General features: G+C 52.3%; 7 protein-coding genes across 7 annotated transcripts; 4 read left to right on the top strand and 3 right to left on the bottom strand.

The window, feature by feature from the left end:
• Nucleotides 1-1,415: 1,415 nt before the first annotated feature.
• On the bottom strand, nt 1,416-3,157 carry ABOM_004649 (cytochrome P450; the record flags this gene model as incomplete). The annotated part of the gene is made up of 5 exons (XM_022531778.1): nt 1,416-1,529; nt 1,579-2,334; nt 2,384-2,502; nt 2,560-2,803; nt 2,861-3,157. 5 exons carry the CDS (start codon nt 3,155-3,157, stop codon nt 1,416-1,418), a joined length of 1,530 nt encoding a protein of 509 aa, XP_022390344.1.
• Nucleotides 3,158-4,589: 1,432 nt separating this feature from the next.
• On the top strand, nt 4,590-5,936 carry ABOM_004648 (uncharacterized protein; the record flags this gene model as incomplete). The annotated part of the gene is made up of 5 exons (XM_022531777.1): nt 4,590-4,748; nt 4,807-5,188; nt 5,243-5,360; nt 5,425-5,492; nt 5,548-5,936. The coding sequence occupies 5 exons, from the start codon at nt 4,590-4,592 to the stop codon at nt 5,934-5,936; spliced, it is 1,116 nt and encodes a 371-aa protein (XP_022390345.1).
• Nucleotides 5,937-6,149: 213 nt separating this feature from the next.
• ABOM_004647 (acylamide-delta3(E)-desaturase) lies at nt 6,150-7,541 on the bottom strand (the record flags this gene model as incomplete). Its single annotated transcript, XM_022531776.1, has 3 exons — nt 6,150-6,490; nt 6,531-7,391; nt 7,451-7,541. 3 exons carry the CDS (start codon nt 7,539-7,541, stop codon nt 6,150-6,152), a joined length of 1,293 nt encoding a protein of 430 aa, XP_022390342.1.
• A 1,475-nt stretch (nt 7,542-9,016) lies between these two features.
• Nucleotides 9,017-10,276, top strand: ABOM_004646 (NAD-dependent epimerase/dehydratase family protein; the record flags this gene model as incomplete). Its single annotated transcript, XM_022531775.1, has 5 exons — nt 9,017-9,060; nt 9,112-9,296; nt 9,354-9,460; nt 9,514-10,106; nt 10,159-10,276. The coding sequence occupies 5 exons, from the start codon at nt 9,017-9,019 to the stop codon at nt 10,274-10,276; spliced, it is 1,047 nt and encodes a 348-aa protein (XP_022390343.1).
• Nucleotides 10,277-10,890: 614 nt separating this feature from the next.
• Nucleotides 10,891-14,937, top strand: ABOM_004645 (C6 zinc finger domain protein; the record flags this gene model as incomplete). Its single annotated transcript, XM_022531774.1, has 4 exons — nt 10,891-12,522; nt 13,249-13,489; nt 13,563-13,637; nt 13,970-14,937. The coding sequence occupies 4 exons, from the start codon at nt 10,891-10,893 to the stop codon at nt 14,935-14,937; spliced, it is 2,916 nt and encodes a 971-aa protein (XP_022390340.1).
• Nucleotides 14,938-15,357: 420 nt separating this feature from the next.
• On the bottom strand, nt 15,358-16,560 carry ABOM_004644 (uncharacterized protein; the record flags this gene model as incomplete). The annotated part of the gene is made up of 5 exons (XM_022531773.1): nt 15,358-15,629; nt 15,680-15,744; nt 15,806-16,191; nt 16,247-16,357; nt 16,411-16,560. The coding sequence occupies 5 exons, from the start codon at nt 16,558-16,560 to the stop codon at nt 15,358-15,360; spliced, it is 984 nt and encodes a 327-aa protein (XP_022390341.1).
• A 3,830-nt stretch (nt 16,561-20,390) lies between these two features.
• Nucleotides 20,391-22,580, top strand: ABOM_004643 (putative CP2 transcription factor; the record flags this gene model as incomplete). Its single annotated transcript, XM_022531772.1, has 4 exons — nt 20,391-20,404; nt 20,476-21,102; nt 21,164-22,221; nt 22,276-22,580. The coding sequence occupies 4 exons, from the start codon at nt 20,391-20,393 to the stop codon at nt 22,578-22,580; spliced, it is 2,004 nt and encodes a 667-aa protein (XP_022390338.1).
• Between the last annotated feature and the right edge of the window lie 544 nt (nt 22,581-23,124).

Genomic DNA, 23,124 nt, shown 5'->3' with positions numbered 1-23,124 from the left:
CGGCTCTACCATCCAATTGTCCACAATGAACTCTGGGGTTGCCCTATTCTGCGCAGGGTGAGACAGAAAGCCTAGTGCAAATGCCGCTCTATGGCTAAGAGTGGGTTGCAGTAGACTGCGAGACTACTTTTGTCCTGTTTGAGACTCATTTCAATCCCCTGCAAGCCACGATGTTCTGTACGAGTAAATGGACAGCCAGATCCAGTATCTGGAGACTAGTAGTTGAGCGATATATCTGAAGCTTCAGGTGGAAAGTACTAGCTGTAGTGCTTCGGTGCTGCTGGAGAGCTTGGTTACTCTACGTCGATCAACACGTGCGAGGTGGCCAGAACGCATCCTAATTATAGGTATGCATCAAGCTATCCATTGGCGGCATAATCATGCATGATAAGGAATGAAAATAATTAATATAACATGAGGGCAACAAAGCTAAAGACAATAAATGCCAACCCGTCACTCTATCTAGTCTCATCCTTCGTTATCCACGGATTACTACCCCTGCCAAGTCTAGTTAGGGGGGAGTATCACGCTGAAAATTGAGTCGAGACTTTCTTTGGCAGCATTACTGGATAGTCGAGAGAGTGTTCGATGTTCATCGCCCAGGCATAGATTTTAGTCGCCCTGATTGCCTGCGCGTGGTGAGTTACCACCAGAGTTACTACCGGGCTGTTGGATGAATCCATCGAGAAAACAATGACTAATCTTACCACAGCATAACCGGAAGGCCTCTGGTATCTACTGGCTAACAAAAGTACGGTTTGCCGAGCGGTTTCAAGGAATCGTTATCCTCCTTGTTCCGGGAAGCGCTCCACATCGACTGCACATCTTATACGAGAATATTGCCCCACACAAATGCGACTATCCCCACTACTTATGCTCCTGTCCAAATGCAGGAAGAGATGGCAATCTTTTCCGGTGTGACCCCCTGTTCATCCAGGATCCATGGATGTCCATAGGAGCCGTCGTCGGCCGAGACTCCGTCTCCGAAGAAGCGATGAAAATCTTCTCCAACTTCAGGCATCGCAGCTCAATATTCCCGTTGATATGTCATATTAACGTGCACCTGACAGGTGGGGGGCTTGACCCACAATCGCCTGATGCGAACCATCTTTTTAGTTAATGGGAAAGCAGAAAGGAAAAGAACCAAACGCTGTAGCCGGCTGTCAACCCCTATTACCCGCAGAGAGGTTACGATTGCCAGACATTGGATGACTAGATAGGGGCCTGGTAGACACACCTTTACAAGAACAGAAGAGACATGTCATCCAAACAAGAACAAAAGGCAATCGAGGTCGATTGCCTACACAGAGGAGTGTTTAAATATAGCGCAATATGTACTTGTATGCACACCACCATCTGAAATGCACATAACCTAAAGGAAACCAAGCCGTGAAACTACATAGTCATATACAACATTAAGCATTGATAGCCAGGTCCGTACGCTCCCGCATCTTGACAGGAATACCCTCGTGCCTGACAAACCATGAGTTGGTGACGTGCCACGTGTGATCGAGGCTGGGAAGCTCCATCTGAAATACTCAGTTAGAAAGGTCTTACAAGAAGAGGGAGGGGGCTTACCTCAAAGGTGCTGAACAAAGTCGCAATGAGTTTGTAGCTTTCGAGTTGGGATAGATACCGTCCCAAACACGTGCGGGGGCCAGCCCCAAACGTAAAGTCAGTACCCTTCATTTTAGCAAATCGTGCTTGGTAGGCTTCGTCACTTTCACCAGGGCTTGGCAGCCAGCGCTCTGGGATAAAGTCCTCACTGTTGGCCCCAAAGATGGCCTCATTCTTGTTGATTACCCAGGGGTTCATGCCGACAATAGTCCCCTCGGGGATGTGACGTCCATCGGGAAGAGTAAAGCCTCCTTCGGGAACAATCCGCTCGATCATGAGGCCAACCCCAGGGTTAACTCGCATGGCCTCACGCATGACGGCATCAAGATAAGTGAGGCCCTGCAGGTCCTTCCACCTGGCTGGGAGGGGGATTTTGGCCGCATACAGCTCATCACGCAACTTTCGATGGACCTGAGGATGCTTCAGGATGTGATAAACCGCAGAGCACATCGCGCTGCCGGTAGTATCACTACCGGCCAACGTGTTGGACAGGAGATAGGTGACGATCGTGTTATCATTGACGAGATCGGGGTACTTCTTCTTGGTTTGCAAGAATCTGTCAAGGAAGTCCGTATGGCCACTCGGTGGGGGGCCACCGCTCAGGCGCTTCTGGAGTTGCTCGAGACTGAAGATATTGGCCCACACAAAGGTGGGCGGGCCGAGGCGGATGATCGGGTTCTTGTCTAGAAGCAAGTCCAAGACTGGCATCTGAGAGATCTGCAAGGGTCAGCCCCATCAAGGTGCAAAGGAGGTTGACTGATCTCACCGAGGCGAAGTAGTCGAGACTCTTGTTCGATCGGCCCAAGAAGCCTTGATAGTCCGAACCAGCCTCCAGGATGCCTAGGTTCTGAGAGAAAGTGATTTCACTCATCACATCCCATGCAACTATCGGGACCCATAGATCAGTAGAGTTGATAAAAAAGAGCATCGCCGGTGGCTTACAGAAATTCAGGTAGTCCGCCATATCGCAAGGCTGGCCCTTTTCCACAAATCGCTCTCGCAGTTTATCCATGAACAAGTTAATGGTTACATCCACGCCAGGTTCCATGTCCTGCACCTTGGTCATTGAAAAGAGCCCCTTCACTGGCCGGATGTAGGTCGAGTGCCATTTCTCATCTTGATGCGAGAAGAGGTTCTTCAAGCGCACTCCGGAGACAATTACGTCGTTCACATTGTACATATCACTCTAATTATTGGGCTAGTCAGGATTGTATCGGTTGCCATGCAAGTCAAGGAGACCAACCTTCATCCACGGATTCTTCGAATTGAAGACATGAGGAATGACGCTAGGGTCTGAGAGACTGAGAATTTTGGGACCCAGTCGCACCGCAGTTCCATACTTGCGGTGCAGTTGGTTGTGTGTGATATCGCAACGGCCCTTGAATACATCCTGGAGACGCCACAGATTGGTAAAGCTAGCCCAGAACGGCCCTGGAAAGATCTTCAAGGGGGACGAAAGGTAGTTCCAAAGAAGGTGAGAGATGCCCAGGATGGCGATTGCGAACCCCAGGTCCATTGCCAGCTCGTTGATAGATAGCATTTTTGTTTGATGGGTCATTTCAGCGTACTGCACTAGGTATGCGGCGTTCCAGGTACTTCCCTGTCCGTTGTTGACCTGTCTACTCCGTACATTCGGGGTAGATATAGTTAATGCCGGACAGGAGGATGTGGGGGGGGGGGAGGGGGGGAGTGGATGATATGACACCCGGACTCGTGCAGCACGGTACGCCAGCTCCACCAGGAGAAATGGGGGTAAACTCTCCGGACGATGGCGGACAATCTGCAACCCTCGAATCTATCAGGCTTTTTTTGCCCGGCTGTGATGAGGGTGGGGGCATGATGAGCAGGATTGGCCTTGCTGCGAATTCGTAACTTATATAACAAGCGACGTCACCAGCATAGAGGGAGCCTGTCTAGATGTACAGTGTGCCTACTCAGTCGCTCAATCCAACTACTTAGAAATGTCTTTTCTGTCCCTAGTCGGGCACCCTGCGGGCTAATGAAGCCCTATACAACGATACAAAGCAGAATGTCATTGTTCCCAGCGTGTACTATTTGCTGTTGGCGGCACAGAGCGTTATTCTCGACATGTTGGCGGCCTTGCCATTAGTGGGCATATAACCGACACGAATGAATTTGACCATGAACCCTGTACGCTCTAGTTCCTACGAGTGAGTAAAACGTCCTGCGCTAACAAGCCGACTTTGTCACGAGTGAGCATAGTGAAGCTGGTTAGCTGGCTTGGCGGTACTTCTGCGCAAGCCCTACTTGATGTGCACTAGAGGGCGTGCTAAAGAGAAGACTAAAGGTCCGACCCGCTGCCGGAGCGCTCTGGACGGATGCTGATCCATGTCACATCCACTTCGCTAACGTTCGCTAACCACGCGGATTGGCTCCTTGGCCATGGCATAGGTCCATTAAGGGCTTGTTACATGACTCGGCTGCTCAGGAAGTGCTGCCTGTTATGGTTATCACCCCCTGCAGTGTGTGTGTTTTTGATTATATAGATCAATATCGATTCGCCGAGCTGGGGTTCCACCCCAACGTTGCTCTATACTTGCCACTATAAAACAGCGGTTGATATTAGTTCGGCCTAAGTCGGCAGTAACCCTTGTCCAGTGGAGGTTGTTCATGTTTCCAAGTTGGTCCTACTGAAGGATGAACCCATGTCACATTATGAAAAGTAAAGAAAGGCCAAGAAGGAAAATGAAAGGAGAAAAATTAGAAAAAGATACAATTGCGCCTTGTGCCTTGCTACAGAGCCTCGGCCTATAACATTCTTCAGGTTTGGGCTCCCCAGGAGACAAAGCTCCAGACGTGGAAGTTCACCTTCTCCCCAGTACATTTACCTTAGTATTGATAGCCCTGGACATCCGGGCGCACTGGACAGATTCTACCCGACACTTTTGTCGGCGAAAAGTTTATTCGACGTCCTCTGCATGCTTCCTTGTACCCCAATTTGCTGACGAGCCATGTCGTCGAAGGGGGTTGACGACCAGGGTCCAACCATTCTGGCTGTGTGCTGGATCCTGGTCCTAATCCCAGCTCTTATTGTCGCCCTCCGAATGTATTGCAAGGTGATGCTGAATAGAGGATTTGGATGGGATGATCTGGTGATCTGCCTGGCCCTGGTCCGTGGCTTGAGTCCTGCGGTTTAACGCTCCTTAATAACTGATCATCGGCCGACAGGTGCTGCTCCTCGTCTACACGGCGCTCACCACCCGAGGCGTCCAGATGGGCGTAATCGGTAAACATGTTGGCGACATTGACGACCCCAGTAAAACGCCTGGAGCGCTGAAGTTGATCTACATTGGCATGATTATCTGCATCATCAGCTGTGTGCTCAGCAAGACGTCCTTCGCCATCACCCTGTTGCGCATCGTGACACGTCCTTGGCAGAAGGCGATCCTGTGGTTCATCATCGTCTCTATGAATATCATCATGTGGCTATGCGCCATTTGCTACCTGCTCCAGTGCAAGCCCGCGGCGGCACTCTGGAATGCCGAGCTCATGCCGACGGCGGACTGTTGGCCCAGCTATATCTTTCAGACGATCGCTCTTACTGCTGGGGGTACTACATAAGAAATGCTTTAATTGAAAGGCAGTTCGTTGACAGGTGTCTTAGCCTATTCCGGATGTATGGATTTCATCTTGGCCTTACTGCCATGGTTGGTGATTTGGAAGCTCCAGATGAGGCGACGCGAGAAGCTAGGCATTGCAATTGCGATGAGCTTGGGGATCTTGTACGTGTGCTCCCATGCATCCCCAACTGCGACCAAGTGAAATACTGACCTAGCCATGTTCCAGTGCGGCAGCGACGGCCTTCATCAAGACCACGAAGCTAACCAATGTGTCCAACGTCGCCGACTATACCTGTCTGCCTGTTCCTTCCTGCTCGCTCTTTCTATTTTTGTGCTAATACGATCATAGATGCATGTTCGGAGATTCTCATCTGGGCATCGGCGGAAACAGGCCTGACCATTTTTGCCGCCTCGATTCCTTCCCTCCGTGTGCTGTTTGTCCGGATGAGCTCCTCCTACAATCACAGTGACGAGCCATCTTCCTATGCCTACGGCAGCTCTGCAAAGAAAAGCCGGAATCGCCGGGGCCTGTCCGGGTCTCGCCATCGAGATCCATACTACTGCGGCGAGACTATCACCCTTCCCGACCGACGAGACGATAATAGTGCTAAAAGTATACTGGGTAGCTCCGGGATCAAGCAGACGCAAGAAGTCACCGTGACATACGATCAGGGCCCAGAGGAGAACGAACAGGTAGCAGATAGGATGGGCGTTTTGCACTCAGGGTCACACCGTTAGGATGGCTGTCTATGTATTATATTGCGATTGGCAAGTGTGTGCACTACTCTATGTGTGTTATGACTATGGTCGGACAAAGTAAGATAATATTAATCACCAATAGACGCCCAACCAGGGACGAGTCCTCCTAGCCAGCTGAAATCAAGATTTGATCACGCATTTGACACCAATCGCTCCCTGAGATCGACCGTATCGCCAAAACCAGCCAGGTAATTAGTGATGACTCTGGTTCCTTTGGGGGAATTTGCGCCTGATCTCCTCCTCGGTGAATCGCCGAGTCTTGGAGCGCAGCATTTGCGCAATTTCGTCCTGCTCCATCCCGATCTGGTCCCCCAGTGGGACCAAACACTTGGCGAGATGGTTATAGTCCTTCCGCATTAGTCTCACGGTGATCATAATGTAGTCAATGTTTCGAAACACCAGTGCATTCTCGGTGGTATATCGGTCCTTCTGTTGCAGGAAGGCCACGGGGTGATCCCTCCAGTGGCGGCGAGGGTTCAGGTGATGGGAAGTATGGTAGCCATCGTTGTAGCAGAAACGGTTACTCTGCTCGTCTTAGTTTCCGTCGCGGTCAATCAGTCCTACGGTGCTTACTTACTGCGACATCTATCAATGTAATGCTCGAGCGAAAGTCCGAGTTCGGATCAACCTCGTCCACAAAGGCATGCTGCCCCCAGTTGCCCACCATCAGCCCCAAGCGCAGTTGCAAAAATGGAAGGACAAAGCAAAAGAGCGTTGGTTTCCATCCGAGATACTTCCATGCCCAGTACATAGACGCCAGGCTGAGAATCTCCCACGTCCCTGCCTTGAATGCACAGCGAAGATTACCCTTGCGGAAAAAGTATCGAGGTAGTTCGAACCAAACACAAAGCAAGAACCGACCAAAATAGCAAAGGAAGTCGAATAGGTCATCCCGTTGATACCGGATGGTCGAAGAGAGATCGTCCGGCCCGTTGCCCTCCACATGATGATGCTTGACATGATGGTAGTAGTAGCTGTTCCAGGTATGTCCCATCAGACGATCCGTGATATAAGGGAATGTCATGTCCAGCCAGCGGTATTTCGGCTTCAGTACTCCCCCCATATGGATATGCTGATGCATCAACAGGGTATATGTGCCCGTGTAGTAGCTTTGCATGAGCCAATGCAGGATCCCATGTGTCCAGCTGAATCTATAAAATAGGAGGACTGCGCTGGGGACAGAGGTAGTGAGGTAGAGCAGAATATGGGAGAGCATCACCACGTCGGTCTCATGGCGAACGATTCTTCTTGCCAGACCTATGTAGGGCTGCAGAACCCACCTGTCCAGCCAAGGGTACAGGCGAAGATCCCTGAGGTCCCATGTGAACACCACGCTGGGCTCAAAGTCCGAATGCTCGGGGTCATTCAACGCCTGCAGTTTCTTGACCGTCTCCTCCTGGTGAGACGTCCTACTTCGCGTCACAGCGTCACCATCTACCAGTCATCTTTAGAGTCTGTGTCTCATTGGGGATTGGAGGTGGAAGTGCACTTACCTTGTCCCTCGTTCTTCCATGTTTTAATATCGTCCAACAGGTTCTCCAGGACTAGCACATCGCTAATCGTCAAATTCGGATCGAGATCCATGGCAACGACGTGGCTGGGCTCCTGTCCTCTTCTCTACCTGAACAGCTTTAATTTTTTGGGGGGATCAGCGAGTCAGCTGACGTCATTATTTTGCTTTTCCTTTCGCACTTGGTTTTTTTGCCCCTCCAGATACACTTTGTTCGATCGCTGTTTTTACGTTTCCACTTTGGTGTAACTGCGCCTTCGTTACCATCCGAGCCCGATATATGCGGGCAATAGGAACAGGGAAAAAGAAAAAAGAAAAAAATAGGAGCCCCCTTTTCTTGTGGTCTGTGCTTGATTTCTATACGGACCAATCATGACTAGACCTGGATGGCTCCATAGGCTCCATAATCTCCATAATCTCCATAATCCTCAGGGGGAACTTGTCTCTGGACTCTCTTCTGGGAGAGAGTCTACCATGAAAGCAGACGCCAAGTGATTACGTCTAGGGGAACATACGATGCTATAAAAAGAGTGCGTCTGCTCCGCGCCTGGAATGCCAGCGCCGGAAACGGCGGTACGGAGGAGAGGATGCTTTTTATATCTCCCTGGCAGGACAGCTACAGCGACACGGCTCTCTGGTGCGGTGGTCTAGAGATCTTGGCGAATGCCCCTATTTGCTTCATCTCAGCCCTACCTGCTACTGTGTAATAGCGTAGGAGTCTCAAGGAGGGTTTCGCATGTACCTTCCCGCTGACAGGGGGACATGCTCTGGGCCTTAATCGACCCAGCTGGCTATGCTGTGCTAATTATGGGTACCTAAAAGCCTCAGTCAACCAGCCTGGCGCATCCCCGTCAGTCATCAATCTCCCTGATCGGGTTGTTTTTCCCCCGAGCGACGGCTTGCCGTGGCCAAGGCTTGACTGATCTCTCCGATGTTCAACGGTTGGGTGGGGCCCGTAAGGCACGTTGGTGAGGGCTTGGCGTGCATCGTTAGGGATTGAGCAGTTAGGGTCTTTTCTCCAAGGTCGACTCGGGGGGCCAGTTAGGAGTGGAGTGGTTGTCAATCATAGAAAGAAGTCTCCGTTGATCGCTAAGCTAAGCACGCAGGTGCATCTCGGATTTGCCAACGTGTGGATCGAACCGCAAGGTGGCAGTCGCATAGCGGGCCCAGACGATCGAATTTTGCTGAATTGACGGGAAGGTCGATCCGGCCAGTAACTTTTGTTAATCGTTGGTTAAGCCACTCACTTGCTCCGATATCGAAGTAGCACTCCACCAGATCGACTGCCCATTTGCCCTTCTACAAGATATGTTTCGATCGTAGAATCGAAGTCCTATCCAGGGTAAAGATGACACCACATCCTGCACACCAGGCTGACAAATGCTCCTCTGCGACGCGGTTTAGCAAGCAGGGGTTGAGAAACACTCACCTTTTGGGTGTATGAGACACGATATAAAGGCTGTCTTGTGAACCTCGTCCGAATTCCAGTAATTCGCCCACGATTGAACCGCCCTTGGGGTACACAGGATCGTTACATTTATACAACGCGATGTCTCAAACCCGCATTCTTCTGACCGGCGCCACGGGCTACATGTGAGTATACTTCTATATGCATCGCGAGAGAAACAAACTAATGAGACACAGTGGTGGCTCGGTCCTGACCACTCTCACGGCCAGTACTGCTGTCGAGGTGCAGAACGCACAGATCGACGTCCTCATTCGCGGGCCGGAGAGGGTTTCGGAGTTCCAAAACCTCAGGGTTGGAGTCATTGTCTTCAAGAGCCTCGATGAGACAGAATTCATTCGGAAGCTCGCGAGCAACTACGATGGTGAGCGTTGCCAAAGGAACTCGGCGGCGACAGATCTCTGATTGCATGCTATACAAGTCATTATCAACACCGCTTCCGCTTTCCACACGGAATCCGCTATCGCCATGATCACTGGGCTTCATGACCGAGAGACGAAGACCGGCCGGAAAACCCACTTGATCCATGTGAGCAAGGAGATGGATACGTTATCGAAGTCCAACCGCTGACAAGTTGGCAGACCTCCGGAACGTCCAGCATGGCCGACCGTCCGGTCAGCAAAGTCTACCTTGAATCCCGAGAGCTACATGATACCGACGATGTATATGCGTATCAACAGAGTCGCGAGGCCCATGAAGCCTATCAACAGCGCACCACTGACCTGGCCGTCTTCCGCACGGGGATTGATCTTTCCGTCAAGACGACGATCATCATGGCCCCGACCATCTTCGGCATTGGCACAGGTCCTGTCAACCGGCTCTCGATCCAGATTCCCACGCTTATCCGTCGTGCCTTGCAGTACGGACACGCCGTGGTGATCGGGGATGGCCAGGCCGAGTGGGATCATGTCCACATCGCCGATCTAGTGACCCTGTTCGAGTTGGTCCTAGTGAAGGTGTTGAAGGGAGAGAACGTGCCGTACGGAGCCCAGGGATTGTTGTTCGCAGAGACAGGTCGTCATACCTGGATGGATGTGTCTCGCGGCATTGCCGCGGCGGGATCCGAGCTGGGTTTACTGGCGACCGATGAAGTTCGTGGTGTGTCCCTACCAGAGGCAGCAGCCTGGGCCGCCAATGGCAGCGAGCAGGTGCGCGAACTAGGCTTTGCATCGAAGTGAGTCGCCTTGCCCCCCTTGCCATCATCGTTGATACTCACCTTATCTTAGTGCTCGGTCGAGCGCTACGTTGAGCAGAGCCTTGGGATGGCAACCACAGAAGACCGAGACGGACTGGCACGGTGCATTCAAGGAGGATTTTGAAGCGGTTGCCAAAACGGTGGTTTAAACAATAGTCTGTCAACTCATTTCATGTCAGAAACCGGGGAGTCATGGTGCAGAATGCGGGTCGATCCAGCTTCCTTCACGCTTGGGTAGTAATGTGATTATTCTGACCTTTCATATTCTCAACTCTGGATCTGGCTGCCCTTTGACTCGCTCTAGTCGAGGCACGTAGCGTGATATAGCATATCCTGGCAGAGATGTATATATAATGATAACCAAACCGAATTTCCGAGTGGATTCCAGAATGCTTCCCTAGTGGTTTCCGTTATGATAAGTACTCTTCTGCCTCCACGGGCAGAGGCACCCTTGCAATGTCTAGAATATTTATTATGGTCACTCTATATACGGAAGTAATTAGTTTCATATAAGACTCGTAACAACCCTTTTGCTGGGACGAAGATGGGGAAACGGAGAACCGTAATATACCAGAGTGGAGCCACTTCCTCCAATGATATGGGGCAAAAAGTCTCCGTAATAGAATTTGCAAAACGTGGAATTGTCTGACCGGTGGATTATTAATCGATTCCAACATCCCCACACAACAGACGAAGCAGCAAATACTACGAAGTACACACTGCTCCCATGCTCTGACATACTCGATACATGCTCCACGGCGACATGTCTCAATCGGCTCATGCGTCCAAGACCCGAACTCGTAATGGGTGCGCCAACTGTCGACAGAGTCGGGTCAAGTGCGACGGCAAGGAGCCCTCCTGTACGCGATGCTGGCAGAAAGGCTGGCAATGCACCAGGGAAAAGCTGACTCTCAAATGGAAGTCGGACTACCAGAGCCGTGGATTAGCATTCGGGCGGGAAGGAGTCTGGGGGAAAGGACCGTCGTCGAAGAAAAATTACCCTGTCATATCAACCGGGGAACAGAATTGGTATTCCAATAGCACGGTGTATCCGTGGAGCTTTGTCAATCAGGACATCTCGACAATGAGGTGGCTTTACGATGAGAAAGGAGGCCCCGGACAGCCATCATCTATGGAGATCGGCGTGATCCGTCCGAAGCGCGACAGGGTCGGAGTGGCAGAGCAGGCTCCATTGTGGTACTCGCCGCCTGTATTTCCCTACCCCCAAGCGCAGAAGTACGCAATTATGGTGGAGTATTTCATCGATCAAGTCTGTCCTCGAACGACATCAAGTCTGAAGATCGCTTCTCCTTTCACGTCTGTGATCCTACCATTTTGCTTGAACGGCTCTGAGAACGGACTCGTCGCGCTCCAAGCACTGGCCGCGTGCTACTGGTCCCAATCTAACCCTGCCCATACAAGCACCGCGGTGCGGTTAAAGTCTCACGTTCTGGGAGAATTGCGCCGCAGGATTGCGGCTGACCCCTCCTATATCACCTCTCCGGATCCCGAAGTGCTGGTTCTGATGATGATGATGAGTCTATACGACATCGTCGACCAGTGCGACAAAGGATGGGTCGTCCATCTCCAAGGCGCGAAGGATATCATCCGGCTTCGAAGGAGAAACCTACCCAACCAAACGCAATGTCCAGTGACAGCTTTTGCTGAACTATTCTTCGCGTTCCAGGATGTTATGGGCCGCACCGCGTGTGCCAAGGCGGATTTGTTTGGTCCTTCTTTCTGGGATCAGACTGACCGTTCCGTCAACCCGTGGATGGGATGTAGCCCTGAGCTGGTTTCCATCCTCTTTTCGATTCTGGATCTCAGTCGCATCCGCCCCCAGATGGACACCGACTTAGCCGAAGAGGTAGACTTCAGCATGAGAGCGTCTGCCTTGAATCGAAGATTGGGAAGCCTCGTACAAGTCTTAGCTGATCCAGAAGACCGGGCCCTCCAGGCGGTTGCCGATCTCAAACGGTTGGCATGCACCGTCTATCTGCACTGCGCCCTGTACAACGCAGAGCCATCCACCCCAATCGTTCGCAGTCTCGTTCGCAGGATCATTCAGCAATTATCCGCCTTGCTCAAAGAGAACCTCATCATCAATGCGACATGGCCGATTTTCGTAGCTGCCGTCGAGCTGGATCCTGCGGATGGGGAGAATTGGCCAGATCCAGTAACGGGGGAGCTGGTCGACGGACGAGCTTTGGTCCTGAGGGCATTGGCTACGATGGCCCAATCCACGGTCACCAGTGTGGCGCGCGTCCGCTCCATCATTGAAACGGTTTGGCAGTCGCGAGACCGTGATTTAGCCACCGGATCGTCCGGACGGCAATCCTCGCAGCACAATGACTGGGAATGGTATGTGGTCCCGCTGAGTGATGCACTGAGCCTGGTATAGCCATGTATCCAAGAGATATCTCTCTCTATCAGACACGAGGACATCGCTTCTGTCACAATCCATTCCGACATGACATCGGTGCCGCCCTTATCTCCGACGGTTTTCACGGCCTGGAATGACGTCAGTCTTTGATCTGCCCTGGTGGCAGGTTTATATCATTCTGCATAAGTCTCCAGCCTAAAACAAACTCCCTATGTTATCAAGACCACTACCGTCATGACTAGCCTCCTCCGCCGCCCTAAGCTACAATCCCTCTACAGAGTAAGCATGTCTCAAGACTTACAGCAAAGCCTTTGGCTTGTTCTCACTGGTAGTTGCATGCTCGCGATACTTTCGTGGGCCATTTGTGACTATCGGGACTGGGTGAATTTCGGTGAGAGAACACTTCATGACCCGGTAATGGCTCGGGCTTGGACTAAGTCTCTCTACAGGGAACCGGTGGCACACCACCCACCCTCCGCGGCTGGTTCGAAGTCAACCCACTCCGAGTTATAAAAGCCTTCAGCTACCTGTGCGGCGATGACCTGCAAGATCCATGGGCCTTGCCACAAACCGGACCCCGATAGCTTCCACTGGCTTTGCCTCAAAGAGAAGAGCCCCCTGTCACTGAAGCGGAGGTGAGAAATGCTATGCCGGATTGCAATTGGTATCGTGCTCTAACATTCCGTGCGCACGGGCAAGAAATTATTCAACCTGATGAACAGCTTTCACTCGCAATAGCCTCGTTTATTCCGTCAGAACTTATCTAACACGGAGGGCGGGATTGTTGATGCCATTTATGCGCGGTCGGAACTACCAACATGCAATCCTGAAGCGGCGGTTGTTGACTATGGAATTGCGCGTGCTCATCTAGCGGACAACTCCCTACATGTGTTACTCTCCCCGACTGATGCCCATGCTGTGATTGAAGCCGCCTGGGGCCGGCGATTTTGCAGTCCCCTCAATGGTGCCTCCTCGATGGGTAAGCCTCGCGATCGGACACATCCTGGTCACGGCGAGTATCGATGCTAACATGGCCCTTGGACAGATCATAGTATACGCCCCACGAAACAGCGAGGAGGTGGAGCTTGTTTCTCAGATCGTCCAAGCTGCGATTCGGTGGACGACGGGTACGACGCTAGATTGATCTGTCTCGTAGCGCCATTCTGAGCTGTGAACAGACGACGGATAGTTGGGAAAGTGTCATCGGATCCGCCACGCGCAGGGCTCAAGTACACAAGGCGAGACCTTAGCGCAGGGGCTAAAGCCAGACTACAACTCAGAGATACAGAGTAGAAGGTGACGCGTCATATCATTTCGCTTTCTCACGTATGACGGATTTATGGCTCGGCTTCGGAGTTAAAGATACTGTCCATCTTATGAGTATAAGAACCCAACCATCCACTGCCGTTTTCCAGACTATTGAGATCGACAAATCTTGCGCCAGTTGATATTCTTCCAGTCATGCCTCCGTTCATCACCCTCGAAGAACACTATGCCTCGCCAAAAGTGCGCGAAGCCAGCGCAGAAGCCCGTGCGCACTACGCCAACTTTCCTCCTGCTATAATGTCCAAGTTGGAGTCCCTGGGGGAGGAACGTATCCAGGATCTCAATAAAGGGAATGTGTCCCTCCAAGTCATTTCCCACGGTCCGGGTAATTTATCACCCCTTCTCTGCGCGGAAGTCAACGACGACCTGGCGTCTGCCATTGCCAGAAATCCTACTCGATTAGCGGGGTTCGCCATGCTCCCGATGAGCGAGCCAGCTGCTGCTGTAGCCGAACTCGAGCGCTGTGTGACGGGACAGGGCTTCGTTGGAGCCCTGGTGGACAATCACCTAGACGGACAGTTCTACGACGACGAACGCTTTTGGCCCATCTTTGAAAAAGCGCAGGAATTGGACGTTCCGATCTACATCCACCCTACGTTTGCGTCCGACTCCATGATGGAACATTATAAAGGTAACTACAGTGACTCTGTGGCGTTGGCGCTGAGCGCGTTCGGCTGGGCCTGGCACGCCGAGACCGGACATCATATCCTGAGGTTATTTGCCAGCGGTCTTTTTGATCGTCTGCCCAAAGTGAAGATCGTGATCGGACACATGGGCGAGCTGCTACCCTTCCAATTGGATCGCGTTTTTGCGATCTCGGACCGATGGGGCAGAGAGAGAGGGTTTAGAGAGGTCTGGCGGAACAATATCTGGATCACGACCAGTGGCATGTTCTCGTTGACACCGCTGGCTTGCCTTCTACAAACGACGTCCATTGATCATGTGTTGTATAGCGTTGACTATCCGTTTTCACCGAATGAGAAGGGGTTGCGGTTTTTTGAGGAGATCGAGACGAGTGGCTTGATCAGTGGGAAGGACCTGGAGCTGTTCGCATACCAAAATGCAGAAGCATTACTCAATGTCAAGGCGACCCATGTGTGAGCTTTTCCTTTTCTACTCACGGGGTTATCGCTAAAGAGATTTTTAATATGTAACACTGTCACTCTATATCACCAGTGACCGTAATGCAGTACGTTGGACATGCAGAATGACACTGACCGGTTGCTCTTCAGGCCAACTGCTATACATACCATGAACAGGACCGACAACCCTGTTCAGCTGGGACAAATGAGGGCTGACATAGCTTCTCTATTACCACATCTAATCCAATAGAAGTTAAGATTATATGACAATTGTATGTTCGGATGTTCAGCGGGGGTGGGAAAGATAGAACGGATGAGATCTTCCGACGCGAAATGGTATAATGTAGCAGAGGGCAATAGCGTAAGGCGAAAATAACGGCGTGAAGACATGAGAAATCTCGCGTAGGGCTCAACCCCGACCTCGAATACAGACAACGTCCTATGCAATAGCATCGGGAGTCCGCGGGGGCCCTTGAGATGGTGCGGTATGGCTGGCGTAAGTAGAATAACTGATGGCGTCCTCTCGACTATCGACAGTACCGCGACGTTTGCCAGGAATTGGATGTGAAGCGATCAGGCTATGTTGGCTGGGCAGGGACGACGCCATACTGGACCACATGCGGATGATCGGTCGCACAGTCGCAAGACTGCCGGCGGTGATGCCCAGGCAAGCTTCAACATTGGAGCAGATGGAGATCTGTGTGGTTGCGTCTGCGCACGGTTAGAGTGGTGAGGCGAGACAAGGAAGAGGCGCCACTGACGGAGAAAGTCTGGGCTCTTTGCTGAGCTCAGAAAAGGAATGCGGACGATCACAGCAGCGCTCGCTCTGCAGCCACGATTTAGTATCAAGAGCACCGTGCGTTCCAGGGGGCGGTTCCATAACGAACATGCAAGCAATCCCGAGGATCCCCGCCACAGCCAGTTTCGTCCGATTATCCATTTGAAGCCTCCAGATGAGGGATACGGGAAGAAGGCCCATGGTAAAATCACAGGCCGCCGCTACGCCGCTGTACATGTAGACAACCCCAAGGAGCGAGTTCATGTCCAGGCAGTGGCCTTCCATCGAGAGACGATTCCAATAGTAGGAGACTGGCTGGCACTGGAAGATAGCAAAGAAAAGAAAGACAATCCCCACCGCCGTGGACAGGGCCATCACTGCATAGAGAATCCATTGATGGATACGCTCAACGGTCAGGCGCAGTAAGGTGATGGCAATGGATAGTCGGCCAATCGTCACGGTGATGATGTAGATGATCTGGCCCAGCCACCAGAACTATGGATGAGCACCGTCAGTAGAAATGGTGGTCCAGTAGGAGACCCAGACTGACCAAGAATCCGCGACGGACGTCGTCAGGTCGGTCCGCAAGGTATTCCGGTGTTTTCCCCGTGCCAGAGGAGGCGCTGAGGAAGGTACACGCGGCGAATCCCACATTGAAAACCTCGAAGAACTGTCAGCGGAAAACCAGGAAAAGTTGAAGACGGGGCTGCACACCATCGCCGTCACAATCAATGCATCGTCGCGGCCGAATGCGCGCACGATTCTCAATCGAACAAAACATCGGAGACCAACCGCCACCAGTGATATCCCGAGGAACACGGCGGTTACTATAATCAGGGCATCGCTATTATTCCCAGATCCCATTGTCCAGTGACGGTGGATAGACCTGGGCGGGCGGACGGGCTATCGGACAGCCTTCAAGACTTTGAGAGGAGGGAAGCGGTTCATCAGGCGCTGCAACCTTGCTGATCTAATGATTGAATATAGCGGAGAAGGCAAACTTTATTAACTGAAAGATCCGACACGTTGGGCGTCCTCCAGAACCATCTGCATCCCAGCCATGGTTGTTTCCGCGTGGAGCCGTGGAACCGCGACGAGTCTAGACTGCAAGGTGGTTTCCGCCGGAATTTGGGAAATTCTACGCCATGGGGCCTTTCTGGAAAGGACGAAGGGAACTAATGATCGCTAAACTTTCGCCCCGTTGATGTACGGTCCTTGGGACAGCATAAACCTTCGCATCTGTCCTGTTCACATTCAGATGTACTGGGCGATCATCCGGGGCCCTATCTATGTACCGCATATACGACGCTGGGAGTCATACTCAGGCCTATTGGACCGACTGTTGCGTGCTTGGTAGTCGGCTGAGCTCTCCATGAGAAGCGGCCAGGATGTGAGTCACGAAGGATAGCCTCTACACACTATGATAGCGCGATTCAGGTTTGGGGGCGTCACTGTTGCTTTTCTCCATACTGCGATAGGACGACTATAAACATATCCCTTGTGTTAAACCCGACCTTGCTATGTCAGCGCTCGCGGTGCGCAGCGAGCTAAACAACTCCACTGGACCCGCCTGCATAGCTAGACATTCCAATAGTTCAGCTCTAACAGGTAAATACTCCGGCGTAGGATCTTGATGGACAACTCCACTCGACTCGGCGATATGATCGGGATGGTCACTCATGGGTACCAGGTCTAGTCCTTCTGCTCTGTGTCTTCATATCCACATCTTTCACCTGAATCAAGAGTTGGTGGTTACACATCGCTCAAGATAAACACTTCCAGCAAGGCTTTCAAAAATGTAAGTGTGCACCGTGCTACCTACTGCAAACTAGACAGCTCTCGGTTGAAGGCAAGCGACAACAGGCCATGGCAGACCCTCTCCGATGTTCCCTTCCCAAAACAATCATGAAAGAATGCAATCAGTCAATAGACTCATACATCAACTCTATCTCCTGTTGCAGAACAATATGAGCCAGCCGACCTACGTCCAATCACGCTCGGCTGTCCCCTGACGTGCTGACACAGTCAGACTTCAGGCCAAAGATTCGAGGGCAGGTATCATGACCAGGCCAGAGAATGAACGTACACGAAAGTGGTGTGACAAAGGTTCTAGATATCTAAACGATCATTTTCAGGTCATCTGGTGAATACGACAAACAGGTTAGGAGCGCAACCCAGAGCGGATGGCACAACTCCATAACTGGGATGCCCTTCAGTGCAGCCTCCAAGGACCAGTCTTGGAGACAATAGGAACCCAACAGGTCAAGTTGAAGTGATTCTTGTCATGCTGTGGCAAAGTCCACTTGACCAAGGTGTTGATCCTTTGAGGCTTGAAGCGAAGGGTCCGTTCATGTACAACTCAACCATACCTCTTGACAAGGCAGGGAGCCATTGCAAGCAGCATGAATGTCCATTGACCTTGTAGAGATGCTTCCCATGACCTGTCGCAACGCAGATCTGTTCCTCAGGGCACTTTCTCGACTCATGTCCGATGCCCGTCCCTGTCAACTCGCCAGCCCGAGGAGTCTCAAAACTCGGGGCACGTCGCCAGTCCAACAGACCCGGCGTTGCTCGGGAGACTTATTTTGACGCTACAGGATGCTAACTAGATTTAGCTTCTTCCGTGAGATTCCGTGACGCCTCGTGAGCTTTTTTTTTTTTTTTTTTCAGGCGGACCCTAGTCAATTTTGTGTGCTCGCTAATTGAACGTGGTAGAGTGCCGCAGGAACTGCAGGATGGAAATGTGCGATATATCTTTCTCGGAGAAATGGATCAAGAAACGATGGAGCCGTGAGTCAATGAGGATGTGAAATGCGCAGCCTCTCAATAACATACAGACACCCGCCCATGATTCATATGTATAGCTTTCATGTAGGCATGGCAGCCTGGGACCACGGCTCCACGGAGCCAGTAGATGCCCACATTATCTCTGTTCATATCGCAAGTCACTCTCATGAGTCGGTGGGGCTCTGGTCTCCTCCTATTAGAATCCTTCTCAACTACGAGAAAGTTCCTTTGATCCGGTGGCAAGCCAAACGCCATTAGATTTGCTCCGTACCCCGAGATCTACAAGAACCAGTCGATTTCAATTTTAGGTACTAGTATACTCATTGCACTCTAATGCTTCTATCTCACGTGAACCCCTTTAGCATAGGGCTAAACTGATGGAGATCGGAGCGGCTGGCTGTGGGCAAATCATTGCCCTTTCTTTTCGTTTTCTGATGCAGGGATTTTCATGCAGTTCGGACCGGAAGGCTGATAATAGATGGTGCGACGAACTACTGCAGTTGCTCAGATAGATGGGCACATTGATCATCATGCCACAAATCCTGGTTCGATGGGATTACATCGGTGCGTCGACTGCGAGGATTAGGGTTATAGTAGTGGCTGTTAAGGCTCTCCAGTGGCCCTCGAGAGGCCCTTTCCCCCTGCCCCATCCCGTGGGCGCCATTCTTCATATGAAAGCTTTGATATGCCTACCACCCTCCTGGTACTTCTTCTGCTTCCTGGTCTGATGTAGAACTTTCGTCCTTGGAGACGGTCATCTACTACTCTCCAGATCATATGGCAGTCGCCTCGTCCGATGTCCCCTACTTTCTAGGCCGTAAACTGCTTCAGTTCATCGGATCTACACCAGTGACAAGAATTAACAATTCCGGCTGTGCGCTACCACTCCTCAGCTATGACGGGAAAGGGGTCGAAGTCGATTGTAGCAAACGGGACAGACGCTATTTGCGGCAATAGTGCTCCTTGGATAGACATCTTACTCCGCTTCCTCGATCTCGCCGACGGCAACTCATACATCCATTAGTCCCTTCAACCGCTACCTTCAGTGGTCAGGAAATCAGCCCTGGTGGCTGTAGGTACTGGGGTCGGTGAATCGTGATCTAGTTCATCCCCACGCGGTTGAAAGCTTCAATGTTAAGAGACGTGATCTTGCCCCAGTTCGAGTGAATCGATTGCAACTCTCATCACGTGCAGATCAGCCTGACCGAGTCGGGTTGATTGGCCATCTTTCGGAGCATTGCAGGCTTTGAGACAGACCACCCCCAAGCTCCACAAAAAAGTGAAAAGAAAATCCAGTAAAACAGAAAAATAGAAACGTCCAAGCCTGACGATCCACGGTCCGAGTATCACGTCATTGGTACGTCATTCTGGATTGCTCGGAGTTTGTTTCTTGGCAGGACTTGAAAGCTTCTTAACTACCCAGGGGCATCGTTTAGAACCAAAGCAAAAGGACGGAGAGAAGGGGAGAATATCCCGAGGAAATCCAGGGGTATCGACCTACAGAGAACCGCTGGAAGCACGGCCGAGAGGGAGACACTGACCACTCCCCATGAGTCATCTGTCGTCTTCTAGCTCGAGAGAGGACCATGCGAAGCTCTAGATTTGAGCTCTTGTTGTGATCAGGGCAGGAGACCCCGTGACCAGACCCGGTGCGCTCGCTCTGATTGGCGGGACGCAGCATGCAGACGATTCATCGGCTGTCACTTCCGTCCCAATCGTGAAGCACCGCGACAACGAACTCCTTCTTCTCATGCCGTGTGGATGAAGCAAACGTGCAGTCTAGCAGCTGGGCACAATCGCTTACAGACTGCTATAAAATCCCGGACACCCCCCCCCGTGCCCTACATGGACTTCCACTGACACACGCCGCGTCGCGAGAGTGACGGCACCCTGAGGGAGCGGGGAAAATGTTTGGCAAGAGGTAATTTGATACGCGCATACGTGAAAGCGAGATGCACCCTGCCTGGCGTTGGCTCAACAGCACTTGTTCAGGAAAACTTCGCAGAAGCCGAACGAGGGGCTCATTCGAGAATTTCGCAATGATTTCCCGCATGTCTTTTCCGAGCTTTCGATCGCTCCGGCGCTTCACCCAGAGGGTCTCGTCAGCCACGCCCAACCACTACAGCCTGCGCCCTGGGACGAACCACCGTCCACGTCCACGCCGACGAATCTCCTCAGTTTTGTGAGTCCCACAAGTCAGCCGCATGCCGTCTACACGCCACTGCCCGATCAAATGTGCGCCGTCCTGCATAGCCCGGCAGGAGATTTGCACACCCCGACCGTGGAGTGGAACCTGACCAGCTCGCCCTTCCGCTGGACCCAAATGGTCAGTGCCCAGACGGTCCGTTCCCAAGATGACTCTCTACCCGCCAACATCGCCCTGTTCCCCTCGCTCGACCCGAGCCAGGTCTTCTCCAATGTGGACCCATTCGCCCCGGCCTTACATGCGTCACCCATCGTCGCGCGCTATTTTGATCAGGATCATCAGGAATTCGTGGCGCCGGATGAATGCGATCGGAAAGACTCGTTCATAGCATCCGTCAGGCAACTCTCGGCGGACCACTCGGAATCGCTGACATCGAATGCCCCTGAGAGGGCCGCCGTACATCCGGAAATCCCGTACTTGTTCCCCAGTTCTGTCCAGGCCACCGCTGGACGCTAACGTGGGCAAACCTTACAGATCCCGCTACCATGTCATCCTCCATGCGCCGACCGCGATGTTCGACCATGCCCGCGATATCCCCGTGACCTATCTGAACAAAGCCCAGGCCTACACGATCACGGTCGTCGACTCCCGTCCGCCGGTCGCGCCCGCCCAGCCGATCCAATACCGGACCCGAATCGGAATCGCGTTCGAAGAACCCACCCACCGATGCAATCCGACCCTCTGCTGGCAACTGTGGCACGACGCGCGGGGTAAGAGTGACGCCGAGCGACGGGGCGGTCGCCCATGCGCGGTGGAATTGGTAGCGCTGAAGGGAGGTGGCCGGGAGTCTGATCCGGCGTGGCATCTGGAGAGTGCGTCCTTTAATCAGTTCTGTGTTTCGTGGACGAGTCAGGCAGAGGCCAGTTCGTCGGAATGCCAGATTCTCGTGCGATTCCATTTTCTCTCCACAGATTTCACGCAATCCAAGGGGGTAAAGGGGGTGCCGGTGAGATTATGCGCGAAGACGGAGAGGATCTCGTCGCCGGAAGTCCCGTCGGAAGCCGAGACCCAGGCGGAAATCTACTATTGCCGTGTGAAGGTCTTCCGGGATCATGGTGCTGAAAGAAAGCTGGCCAATGACGTCGCTCACATCCAGAAGTCGATTGAGCGTGTCGAGAAACAAATCGCCCGGGCGGACTATCACGGGGGTGCCCTCGGTAAGAAGCAGAAACGCAGGAGCGTCGCGCACGGGAGCACTCCGAGTGATCCGACCCGATCGATGAGTCGCTCTCCCAGCGTGTCCACCCCGGGCGATCTGTACAAGGTGTTGTACGATCTGCAACAACTCTTCACGTCCCCCCTTTCGGTGAGTGTGTTTTCCCTGCCTGGAGATGAGCAGGACGACCCAGATCAGCTGGCTAGCATCACGCTGGGGAATCATCCGCCTTCGCCACCCGATGAGACGGACGTTCGTGGCGATGCCGACTACGATGGTCCGACCGAAGATGGCTTTCCTAATCGACTGTCTCGTTCTCCCGCCCAACTGTCGTACCATATCACTCTGGACCAGGCCACGTCGGCCGACCCGCGCGGTGAGCTTTGTCAATTTTCACGTGCAGTCGATGGAGGAGCTAATTGATCCTTAGTGGCCTGTTTCTACGTCCAAATCCAGAAGAATAGCCGCCCGAGTGCCTATTACCATGCGGTATACCTGTCCCAGCGGACCGTCCACGAGTTGGCGTTGCAGCTGGCCAAGCACGCTCGCGTCGACCCGAGAGGCATCACTCGCGTGGTCCATGTCAAACGAATGGGACTATCGATCATGGTCGATGACGACGTGGTCCAACACCTGTCAGAGGGTCAAGACATGATTGCGAGCTTCGTAGAGCTCCCTGCAGTGAACCATGACCTGCGTTGCCAGCCTCGTTTTGAGGTGCAATTGACCTATTAGCCATGCTGGCGCCCTAGAGTCAATCATCTTCATCCTGTACCAGACAATATCCTTCCAAGAGAACCATATGTCGCACAGTTATTTGGGTAAAGCTGTCGCTGGTACCAGCTTTGTAACCGCCCGGCAGATCTTACTCTGAGAACTCCGTAGCTGTGTATGAATCATCGTCGATTGGCGAATCCTCTGTCAACCCCCAGGGACAGATGGATGATCGGCCTTGAGAGTCCTGCCATACGTCAGATTGGATCCACGAGATTAGTAAACAATGCACAAATGTCCATGTTTTTGGATGGTCGACTCAGTCGTCTTCCGTGGTGTGGCTAGCGTAGAATTTAATATGCTCCGCGATAGATATATATTCCCACGACTGCGTCGAGGATATCACCGACTGAATAAATCCGGGGTCGCCTGGTAAGGCGTGGACTGTGGGGGCGCCCACAGTGGATCACGATGATGGAATCAATTACTATCAATCGTCTCGAATGTTGCGTCTTGAATGATTTCATCGATGCACGTACTAAGTATGGACCCTGACGGCATCAGA

The sequence above is a fragment of the Aspergillus bombycis genome (genome assembly GCF_001792695.1).
Source record: "Aspergillus bombycis strain NRRL26010 chromosome Unknown contig00030, whole genome shotgun sequence".
NCBI lineage: Eukaryota > Fungi > Ascomycota > Eurotiomycetes > Eurotiales > Aspergillaceae > Aspergillus > Aspergillus bombycis.
This window is presented reverse-complemented; position numbering and strand designations above follow the sequence as displayed.